Source organism: Urocitellus parryii, chromosome 3, assembly GCF_045843805.1.
Source record: "Urocitellus parryii isolate mUroPar1 chromosome 3, mUroPar1.hap1, whole genome shotgun sequence".
Classification (NCBI taxonomy): Eukaryota; Metazoa; Chordata; class Mammalia; order Rodentia; family Sciuridae; genus Urocitellus; species Urocitellus parryii.
The window spans coordinates 74,062,858-74,075,069 of record NC_135533.1 but is presented as its reverse complement, the minus strand read 5'-3'; the positions used below and the strand labels follow the sequence as shown (position 1 = coordinate 74,075,069).

At 31.2% G+C, this 12,212-nt stretch overlaps 1 protein-coding gene across 6 annotated transcripts in view; it reads left to right on the top strand.

Moving 5' to 3' along the window:
- The window catches only part of Dgkb (diacylglycerol kinase beta), a 580,628-nt gene that overhangs the window by 64,709 nt on the left and 503,707 nt on the right, over nt 1-12,212 (top strand). For 3 of the 6 annotated variants that reach the window (XM_026408358.2, XM_026408335.2, XM_026408327.2), the window contains exons 2-3: nt 1,091-1,167; nt 4,802-4,822. In XM_026408358.2, the coding sequence (XP_026264143.1) occupies nt 1,091-1,167; nt 4,802-4,822 (98 nt within the window). The remainder of the gene's footprint in view (nt 1-1,090; nt 1,168-4,801; nt 4,823-12,212) is intronic. The other 3 variants (XM_077796729.1, XM_026408351.2, XM_026408343.2) reach the window with 1 other exon arrangement.

Genomic DNA, 12,212 nt, shown 5'->3' with positions numbered 1-12,212 from the left:
AAGCTTATTTGAAAGTGAGTTTTTTTGGAACTGGGAAATATTTTATGCAGGTCAAATATCACTGAGATATTTGACAAGCACAGTGGCGCACACCTGTAATCCCAGTGGCTCAGGAGGCTGAGACAGAGGGATTGTGAGTTCAAAGACAACCTCAGCAAGCACTCAGGCACTAAGCAACTCAATGAGACTATCTCTAAGTAAAATACAAAACAGGTCTGGGGATGTGGCTCTGTGGTCAAGTTCCCCCAAGTTTAATGCACACTACCAAAAAAAAAAAAAATACTGAGTTCAGGCAAAGTCAGAAAGAATTATATTCAACTGCTAGGATACAATTACTCCTGCCACCTTCTGTAAATGAATCTACATAATTCCTACACTTTATTTAAAGAATATTCATTCACTATTATTTAAACTTGATTGAATATTTAGATGACTTATACTTGTTATCTACTGTTTCTAACTTAAATGCACCATATATCTGAGATGCTTATTCAAAATTATATTTCTATGAGAGCATTGTTTTAGTACACTGAATATATAATAGTACATTCAGTCTAATAAAATAATAAAAAATTAAAATATTAATTCTAAGAGCATTTATTTTAGTTTAGGACACTATTTTTCTGTCAATCTCAACACCTAATATGATATAAAACTTTAACAATGTTGTTGTTAGTTAATGCAGTGATATTTGAAAATATAAATTGTAAAGTTTGACAAGGAATGACTATGTTCTCTTTTTTTCTTTTTGAACTGTGTATTTCATTTATTTAGATTTTATGCTATGGAAATAAATGAAGAGAACATATAACCTATTCACTTATTTGCTCATTAATTCATATAATATAGAGTCAGTGGCCTGTTCTTAAGCAATATACTTGGTAGAACATACTTATTTTTGTTCTTTTTTGTTACTTTGACATTTTTTCCAAATAAATGGCATTTCAAAAAATTTTACATTTTACATGATGATTTTTAAATTCATTTCTGTTGATGATTATTTACATTTTGTATCTTTTATTCTGGCCTGTACTATGTGACCATAGTAGACATATTAAACAATTTATGTGTTTTTGTTTATTTTTTGTAGATTCTACAAAGAAATTAAAGGATGTTCTTGAAGAATTCCATGGTAACGGCGTGCTTGCAAAGTATAATCCTGAAGGGGTAAAACTTCTTTTTTCTTTATATTAGTTTAATATTTATGGTTATAAGTAGGTATTTCTTTATTAAAAGTTCTTGAAAATATGTATAGTGTGTAGGCATATATATATTATATGCTTACGTGCATAAACACACATATATGTATATGTATACATATATACACATACATGTATATATCACATCCCATAAATCATTACCATATACCATACATAAAAAAATTCATAACAAAATGCTTTTCTGAAGGTATCATAAATATAGCATGCTTTTCATTCAAAATTTACTAATGATATTGTATTTCTTCTACATTATATGCTTGAAAAGTTAGATTTAAATAGAGTGTTAGTTTTTTTTTTTTTTTTTAGATGTCGAGAAATCAGATCAGATAGTGGAGAGAGAGTGCTTGATTCTCACTCTATAACCTACACATTTCAACCAATATGGTCATTAGTGTGGGGCATGAGAGTTGTCCCATTCAAAAAATTATTTCCTCAAAGATATTGTGATGTACATAATCACTTTGTCATTTTAAGGAGCCAGCTTGTACTAAAGGAAAGTAATTTCTTCCTCCAATCTTGTACTTAACCTATTACTATTATGGTTTGAATTCCTGAAGTCCTCTTTTTTAACTGTCAATTACTTTTGCATGCCATATTGGAATGAATGCCTTCCCTTTCCTAATCATTTGTTAAAAAGTCTTTCCTTTAATATTAGTTAAGAAGTGTTACATTTTGAGTGTCAGTATTAAAATTAGTTAATTTCTAGCTTCACCAAGTGTTATTTGGGTTTTATGGGAATAAAAATAGACTGCTCTCAGCAAAATACAATTTTACCTAAATGTACCATCTAGATAGATTTGTTTACAGACAAAGATGTGATATCTCTTTTGTTGTCATTTTTTTTTTTTTTTTGCATTTTCATGATTACAAGAACACAGTCCCTGATTGTCTTTCAATCTTATTCTTCTCTGGAATATTAAGAACTTGATTTTAAGTATTCTTCTCTAATCTCTAAATTCTAACCTTCAAATATTCCTATTGTTTTATAAATCCCTATCAATTATTTCTCATAGCTGTTTTTCATGTCATGTTTGCTTATTCTCTCTACAGTATGATAAATTTTTATATCTATTTAGCCTAAGATTTATTTTCTTTTTAAAACATAAAATTATTATGTTTAATGGTAAAAAGGTGGGGAAAATAAAGGCAATTTTAAAACTATTCCTGTTTTCCTCTATCAGGAACAAAACAAATGTCTGGTCTGCATTTCCCTCACAATTTATTTTCCTAGAAGCTGTAGTGTGAGAAAAATAATATTAATGGCTTAATTTGTAGAATTGAAAATCTCAAAGTCCAAGAAAGCAGAGTGTGGAAATTAGAGATGTCAACTACACTAAATTTCTATAAAAGAAAAATGTCATTAATATTAACAATCACCATATTACCTGAAAACATGCACATTTATCTACTCTATACAGAGATTAAAATTTATTTTTCTCCCTAAAGATAGCTGCAAGCTATCATAGACTTTTTACCTCAGTGATTTCTTATTTAAACAATTCCCAAGATGTAGTCTTGCCAATATTATCTATTTCATGAGGACTATCATTCACTATATACTGGATTTATTGTGGTAATTTCTAGGTTCTTTGCTAGACACACATATGATGTCAGACTTCAATCATGTAATACCTCTCTGTAAAAGCACAGATCTGTAGAGATGCATTATTAAAATAATGGAGAGTGGATAAACAAAAAGCTGGATCTCATTATGACCCAACAGCAATTCTAAATTAAGAGTGAAACCACTCTTTGATCTGAATATTGATAGAAATTTTTCCTTCAGGTGAAAATTTTAAAGTATTGTGATTTTTTAAGAAAGAAGTTATGTATTTTATAAAAGCCAATAGGAAATAATTAGGAATGTCCTCTATTGAGAATGAAAATACTAATGCCCATAGTTATTTTAATATGTCCTTATTTATGAAAAGTTGCTCTAGTAGTATGAAAGAATTTCTACTGTTAATTCATAGGTGAAATCATTACTCTGTCTTGAGAAAAATTGAGACCAAAGTTGTTTGGCATGAATGACTCTTATTGATGCTCAATAATACAAGAGAAGTGATTAATCAAGGCTGACTTTAGAATAAATAATTAATCCCTTGTTTCCTAAAATAGATATGACATATCATCCATATTAAATACATTTGTGAAGAGAATAAACAGAAGGTCCCTTAAATTGCATCTCCCAATACAAAGTAAAGCTGCTAAAGGAGTATATGCATTCCTTAGTTTATAATTTGCTTGCATTACTGACTTTTAAAAGTTGTATATGAAAACTTAATCTGAAGAAGATATAAACTTCTTAAGCCTATTTTAGTTGAGTAGAAATATTATGTTTAATACGCACAATTATTTATTTTTAATTCTTTTAAAGAAAATTTTGTCCTTTGAAGAAATCAATAGCAGATACCCAATGACCTTAAATATTCTTTGAATAAAGGTCTTTAAAAGAACTGACATATCTAATTTCATAAGTTTGCAAGGCCTTTAAATAAAAAAAAAATTATTTTTAAAAAAGTAAAATGATGTTTCAAAGATTAACTAGTTAGATGGATGACAACAACCACAATTAAAACTACTATTCAGAGACCCAGTTTAAGGCTGATGCCCTTTTTTAAGATTTCCTCCTCCATTGACTAAGCCATAGAAAGCAGGAAGGCCCTGATTCATTCGAAGAATAGGGGAAGGGGAAGGTAGTGGATGTTATTGCTTTTATAATAAGTGTGGCATATCACAGACACATAATTATTGCTGACCTGTGACTGGCAAGGTAAGAGGTTGCTCCTATTGGTCTTTGCCTAATCTTATATGAATAATATGAAGTTAAGAGTATGATTACAACTAGTTTGTAGCAGAGACCTTGCCTTAGCAAAAATATTTTCTATAAAACACTGTCAGGACATGTAAATGATCTGATGAGAGTAGTGGAACCATTAGAATTCCACATAATTTTTTGTTTTGGTCTTGGATTTTAAAATCAATTCCAAATTATTCTATTGATATCTAAAAAATTCAAATAAATTGGCAATGTATGGAAATAATATATATAATCTTTAGAAGCATGGAGAAAAGATTGGAATGTTATGCTAATAAAAGGAAACATGAAGAATGGATAATAAGTATTCATTATCTAATATATTTTTTGCAAGCTCATATTTTCATTATCCACTTTCAATGACTTTCATCATACTGTATGTGTTATTCATTATATTTGTCTCATGTCAGTTCAAATTGTTTGCTTATTCAAATACTGATCTAGTCAATGGTTCTCAAATCCAAGTGTACATCAAAATTATGTGGGGGCTTATTAAAACATGAAATGTTACTTGTCTCTCTGCTTCCATCAGTTTCTGATTTGGTGTTTCTGGGGTGGGGGCTGCTGAATTTGTATTTCTATCACTCTTCCAGTTTATGGTGCTGATGCTGTCAAAAATCATATTTTGAGATCCATAGGCCTAGGATATGTTTTAAAACCAATCTATAAACTTGAACTTTTAATATAATTATCAGAGAATGAGATAATGAGTATAAATTATCTTACATTAACACATGTATTCTTTCTTTCCTTGCATGCACAGAAACAAGACATTCTTAACCAAGTAAGACATTTTCTTTTCTATTACAATCTTTCTTCTTTTATTCTGATATGACCTATGAATTTCTCATCCAATACCACTAAACTATACTTCTGAATCAATAAGGTTTACATAGTATTATATTAGCTATAATACTCATAAATTTATAATTGAGGTCAGGTATAACAGAATTTTTTTTCAAAACAATGTCTTAAATGGAGGAATAGCTACCTTAATAGAATTTTAAAAAAATATCCAGAGTATGGACTTCAGTTTTGTATACTCTGGAATTTAATTTTCTAATTTCACCCAGACAAGTGAGACTGATAAATTAGCTTATTCAATGAAAGTCTCAATTTATTAATTTAAAATGGAAGATTTAAAAATTGCATTCAAAATAAAATGATATGGTTTTTGTTTTGTTTTGTCTACAATTTTATGTTTGTTTCTCTGTGTGAAACATAACTTTCACAAAGCTGTTAATTTTGTCCTCCTGGGAAAAAGGGTAAACAGTCTGTTGTTTCTATTACTTTCTTCCAGGGAAGTTATAGGTCACTAGTTCAGTTGAATGTATAGAATTACAACACATTATTGGGTGCTCTATGTAGATAATTCTATCTATCTATCTATCTATCTATCTATCTATCTATCTATATAGTGATACATGTATACACATATAGATATATGCGATACATGTATATCTATATATATAGTGATACATGTATACACATATAGATATATGCGATACGTGTATATCTATATATATATAGTGATACATGTATACACATATAGATACACATACATGTATACACATATAGATATATTTTTTACCAACTTAGGCATATTTTCTTACTAAAATGCATGAGTTTTCTAAAACTATAATATTGTTTCTCTTGGGCAATACTGGATACATAAAAGTTGTTTTTTGTTCTCAAGTATTCTGATGCTTTCTGCAACAATAAGCACTGTGATTTCATGCCCTGCATGTAAAATATAATCATATATCAGAGTGGTCTTGGTGGATTTAGACACCAGTCCTAGACAGCATGAGTTTCTGCTTTTCTTCTCCTTGTCTGTCCTTTGTTCCATTTGCTGTTCTTTAGTAGCCAAGAAATCTCTTGCAGAATAGAAAGACCAGGCAAAGCTGAGGGGAACCAAAAGGTTAAAAAATATTGAAAAGCAAGCTGGGGATATAGCCTAGCTGGTAGAGTACTTGCCTTGCATGCGCAAGGCCCTGAGTTCAATCCCCAGCACCATAAAAACAAACAAACAACAAAAAAATGAGAATGTTACCTGTGCTATTATTGCTCTGCCTGTGTCTTTGGTGTACCAGTGTTCTCTGCATGTGGCGTTTTCCTGTCAGTAGTTGGTCTTTGGCCTAAGACTGTGTTAGGGTTCAAATCTCCCTGGGCTTCCCTCATCTTTGCACTTGATATTGTGCATTGTTGTTTCTGTTAATGTCTATATGTTTTACATTCAGACAAGTAAGTTGCTGTGATCCCTTAATTAAAAAAAGCTGAGAATTTAGAACCTACATATTGAAGTGCTGCTAACTAATGTAATATTTAGTTTTTTACTATACTGTACCACTGAGCTATACCCCCAGCTCAAGTGTAATATTTTAAATGTCTTTATAAAAGATACTGACATTGATATTGTTATTAACAATAATAAGGAAATCCCTTTGTAAATGAAAATTACTAAACCATATCCAATGTTTTCCATTAAAGAAAGCATAAGGAGGGGCCTGGGATGTGGCTCAAGTGGTAGCACGCTTGCCTGGCATGCGCGTGGTCCGGGTTCCATCCTCAGCACCACATACAAACAAAGATGTTGTGTCTGCCGAAAACTAAAAAATAAAATATTTTTAAAAAATTCATTTTCTCTCTCTCTCTCTCTCTCTCTCTCTCTCTTAAAAAAAAAGAAAAAGAAAAGAAAGCATAAGGAAAATATAATAGAAAATGTTGTCTTAAGAATCTGGCTGAGGGGTTGGGGATGTGGCTCAAGGGTTAGCGCCCTCACCTGGCATGCATGCGGCCCGGGTTGGATCCTCAGCACCACATACAAAGATGTTGTGTCCCCCTAGAACTAAAAAATAAATATTAAAAAATTCTCTCTCTCTCTCTCTCTCTCTCTCTCTCTCTCTCTCTTTAAAAAAATAAAAGAATCTGGCTAAAATAAGTATAAATCCAACCTTAGGAAGCCTTGTTCACCTATAAAATACAGAGGGTAGCAGCTAAACTGCATTGTTAAAAGATTTTAATTCTAAAGTGCATGTGAAATAATCAGCTCTATGAGTGGCTCAGAGTATGTGTCCCATTAGCATTTAGAGACACTGACACCATAGGTCACACATTAGTGACCAACATAATTTTATCCAAAAATTCTGAATCATGTACCAAATGAGAAATTTAGCTAGAACATCTGAGATTATAACACCAACCAACCTTGCATCCTTAATTTTTTTTAGACACTCACCTTTTTTATCCAAACATGAGGAAGTATGACGGGTATATTATTTCTTTCTATCATGTGGTGGGGAGGGGACATGACACAATATTTGCTTCCACTGCCATGCTGGCCTCAACCCTGAATGCTGTCCCAATGTAAGCACTATCATGCTGTGATATTTGCTCCATCTCTCACAACTGTATTGAACCAGGAATGACATCTTTTTCTACAAGCATTTCTACTACCATTAGTGTCATGTTTGTGACTTTCCCCTTCTCATCAAACCTACAGACGAGACCCAGTTTTGAAGGCAAACTACAAGACAGAAAAATAAACTGCCAACTGAAATTCTGTGTTACTAACTTGATATTGACCATCTATTGATTATTCATGGAATCTACAGTACTTCGCCTTTCAATATGTGGGCTTGACATTTTATGCCCCATACTCAGAAAATTGTTCTAGCATAGAATGAAATCATGTTCAACAATTTGAGAAGTTATTTATATCTATATTTCTTAGCTTAATTAGTTATAACATAATTAAACAAATCACCTCGAATAGCTTCTTGCAGTTTTACTCAAACTTCAATGTTTATAGATGATATACACTATCATCTATTTATGAAAACAGAATTTGAGAATGAACCATCTGCTACATCTTTTCTACATTGAGAACTTGTATTAATGATTTGACTGCTAGGTGATAGCTATCAAAATTGATTTATTTCTACCACAAACTGCTATAATAATCATACAAAAAATAAAATGTAGGTAATTATTTAGAGTACATAAGGTACAATTAAGCCAATTCTATTCAGTTACTTTCTCAAAAGTGAGATTATGGAATAAATGTAAATGGATTTGGAAAATAAATTGTTTCTCTCTTTAGTTTAATAGAACAAAATTTAAGTGTGAATTTTATATACTGTATAAATTAATTTGTCCTTCATTTGTTTAATAACATTTATTAAATAGGAGTTAAATACCAGATTATAGAAAACAGTGATGCTGGTATCTTATCTTGAGGTGACCTCTCCGCTTTTTTCCAAGGAGAAGTACAACAAAGGGTACCCAGCCAAACAAGAAGTTTATTTTTAGGGTTTTGTCTCTGATTTTTTTTTTAATCACCAGCAGTAGTTTTTTTGAGCAGAAGAGCACTGATGGTAAATTAATCTAATTATTTGGGTAGAATGTCTTAGAATGTCTAATAATTTTAAGGTTTTTTTAAAAAATAGGTAAAGGAAATCATAATTAATAACTTTAAGATGAACAAGTTAAGATTTTCTCTTAGAAAAATACCTTCAAAGATGATGTGTAAAATAAACTTCAGTGGAAAAGAAGATGAGATATCCAAAACAATAAAGTAAAAACAACTGAGGTGGCAATGCAGATTATAATGAAAGTCAGGGACAGATTTAGAACATGTTTCAGATGTAGGTAATATGTTACAATTTTAATCAAAGGTTGCAGAAAAAGTGACAATTGTTTTCAAAACTGGGCAACTGACAAGAGTATTATATCATTAAATTTTATTTTTATACATTTTTGTGTGAATAGCTCTTCTTCTAAAGTGGTAGGCTTATTGATACTGATCAGTGCACCTAACTTTAAAAAATCAACTACAGAATGTCATGTACTATGTATGAATATTGCAAAATATTTCTACAAAATTGTACTTGTTCACCTACAGGTGAGGGGTTCATTTTTCAAAGAGAAAATGTGTATGTACTTAGGTATATGTTTTGTTAACATGGGCATTAAAGTTAGTAATATTTAGGTCTTTGGTGATAATTAGAAGCTTTGGGTGTTGGGCTATTTAAAGAAATTTTCTGAACCTGGAATTGTATTTAATAGGAGTAATAATAGCATCTACTTATTAAATTATTGCACGCATACAAAATACTTGGCTCAGTTCCTAAAGCATTGTCACACTTAGTGTTTCCATTATATGCAACTGGCATTTTAATCAAATTTCCAATATCATCTTTCCATTTAAGGATAATGGAGGAGATCATTGACCATAAAGATTAAAAGGAAAGAGTGGAGACTTTGAGAAGGAAAACAGAATAAAAACACCCATCATTGAGACATAAATATACAGAGAAAAAAACACTTGAAACATATACAAAACTATTGTACTGCATCCCAAATGCACTGACTGTGGCATGTTTAATATGTACTAGATACTGAATATGGTTCTGTGAGAGAAACAGAAATGCTCAGAATGGTCTTTGCTACCCAAGAGTGTCAAACTACTAAATCCACTTTATAAGTTGCTGACAAAATGTTTCAATTCAGGAGATTCTCAAGTCCTAAAAATAGTAAATTCCCTGACCTACTTGTAAAATCTTAATCCCTCACTTTCAGATGTTGACAGAGTGTTTCCTGGTTTTATTATCTTTCTCAACTTGATATTTCTCCCAGTGCTAATCCTGGAAGATTTGGACATTGATGGATTCAAAAGAACAGAATTTTTGAAATAGGATGTATTTTAAACCCTTGGTCACACTGCCCTTACTGGTTTTGTTTTTATCCTGTTACAGTAGTAAATATATGGCTATAGTCTGTTATATTTTGAAATAATGTTGTTTGAAATTCATGAAGTGAAGGAATATATCCCCGCTGAGAAACTTTTGTATTCATTCTACTTTCCAAAATGTTTATCATTTACCTAGCCAAGTTTATTTCTTGCTAGGTTGCCTATGAAGATATAATTTAGTGTAATTTCACCATTTTTTGCCATCCTACTGTCTATACTTCACAAAAATAATGAGGACTTACAGTATAAAAGATACTATGTTGATCACTGTGTGTGGGTTTCATGTATTATTTTTATTTTTTTTAAGATATGAATGACAGTAGAGTATATCTTGACATATTACACATACATGGAGTATAACTTATGCTAATTAGGATCTCATTCTTGCAGTTGTACATGATGCGGTTTCACTGGTGGTGTATTCATATATGAACATAGGAAAGTTATGTCCAATTCATTCTACTGTCTTTCCTATTCCTCTCCCCACTCCCTGCCCTTTTCCCTTTCTCTAATACACTTTACTTCTATTCTTCCCTTCCCCTTTGTTTTGTGTTAGCATTCACGTATCAGAGAGAACATTGGGGCTTTGTGTTTTTTGGCACTGGCCTATTTAGCATGATAATTTTTGACACAGAGTAGGATTGGGACTTACAGTCCAGCAGGGAAGAGGAGTTGCACATGCAAGTCTGCTGGCATGTGTCACCCAGAGTATAACTTTTGGAAATGTTCTTTATAAGTAAACATTCAATTAATGGAATAATTAAAAAAAACTGACATCATTCATTGGAATTATACATCTATATGGGTATTCATGATATCTTTAATGGGTTTCATTTTTCAAAGAGAAAATGTGTATGTATTTATATGTATGTTTTGTTAATACTCAATCCTGTACTAGTGACAGTGTTGAAAAAAAGACAAGGCACCATCTCATCATGTTAAGAGAGATTGATTATAGCTGAAGTACACATGTTAGTTGAGTAAATTACAATGCATGCTGGAAACCACATTAAAAATATTCTCATTAAGATTCTTCCAATCCATAATGAGTATTTTGTAATCACTAAAATAACTTGGAGCATCATTAGCTCTTTTTTTGCCATATATGATCTTTTACTAAAAATATGCATTTTTTCATTTTCTCTTTACTGATCCTTAATAAAAGCTAGGCTTAGGCAAGATTGATTGTAGGCAATGTAGTCTTATGGATTATAAACGTCTGGTGGACAAATTTTAAAATTAATATTGAAGGTTTTTACGCTGTTCATTATTTCTTTTCAAAGAAAGTTGCTATATGGCAGTCTTAGGGAATTATCAAGGAATTCTGTGAAATTTAAAGTAAGGAACAATACAATCACAATCCAAGATAACCATAAGAAATGGAAAATTTTAAAATACCATTTTTTTCTGAAAGTATATTAATATCAAAAATATGTGCTTGAAATTTCAGAAAATTAGCCATCTTACGTATTTAATATCTACACTTTGGCTTAATGGTCTTCACATCAATTTTCAATTTAACATAATTAGTTAATGATATACATTAGAAAGCAAAGTTGAAATGGAAAGGATGAAAGAAAACCCCTTAATAATTTCAATCATTAACTGACTCATTTTGTCAATGTTATTTTGCCCAGTAGCTAACATAGTACCTTATACATTTAGACTTACAATCAGACAATCAGCACTCATAAATAGATGAGGGGAAGTCTTTCCTTGGCTGTGGTTGTAGATATTTACTTCATCTCTAATAGCTCAAAAAGTCATTTTATTAATTATTACATGTCTTTTAAAACACAAAAGCATTTGTTAGAAAAATGTAAAAAGCTTTACAGGGACTATCTTCTGTCTTATATAAACATGAGTTTTATGTTCATAGGATTCTGTTAAATTGAGTCAAATCATGTGGTTTTCTGCTAAAAACCTTCCAGTGTGTTCCTCCGACTTTATGTTAACACTGTAACTGTCCTTTGATGATTGAAAATTCTACATGATTTTCCCCAGTCCACTTGTCACCAAAAATCCTTTCCTTGGCTCCTCTTTTTGGAGTTCTCCCTCCCTCCTGTTCCAGTCTCTTACTCTTCTCATAGATCCTGTATCAATTCCACAAAAACAGGAATATCCTTACAGCTCAGGCTCTTTGCATTAACTGTTTTGTCTTTCTATAAGTTTTCTCCATCATCATCTTTATATCTTTATTCAAGAAACAGCTTATTTGGTTTAAAACTGCAACCATATCTCCCCAAATATTAAATCTTTTCTTTCTTTATTGTTTCTATAGCAGTTAATACCATCCAACATGGTGCCTCTAGCACATTTTGTTGTTGTTTTCTTATTCCTTTTATTAGAAGATAAGCTCCCTGATGGGAAGGATTTTTTTCTGTGTGTTTCAATAACACTTTTTTCATAACACCTATAAGAT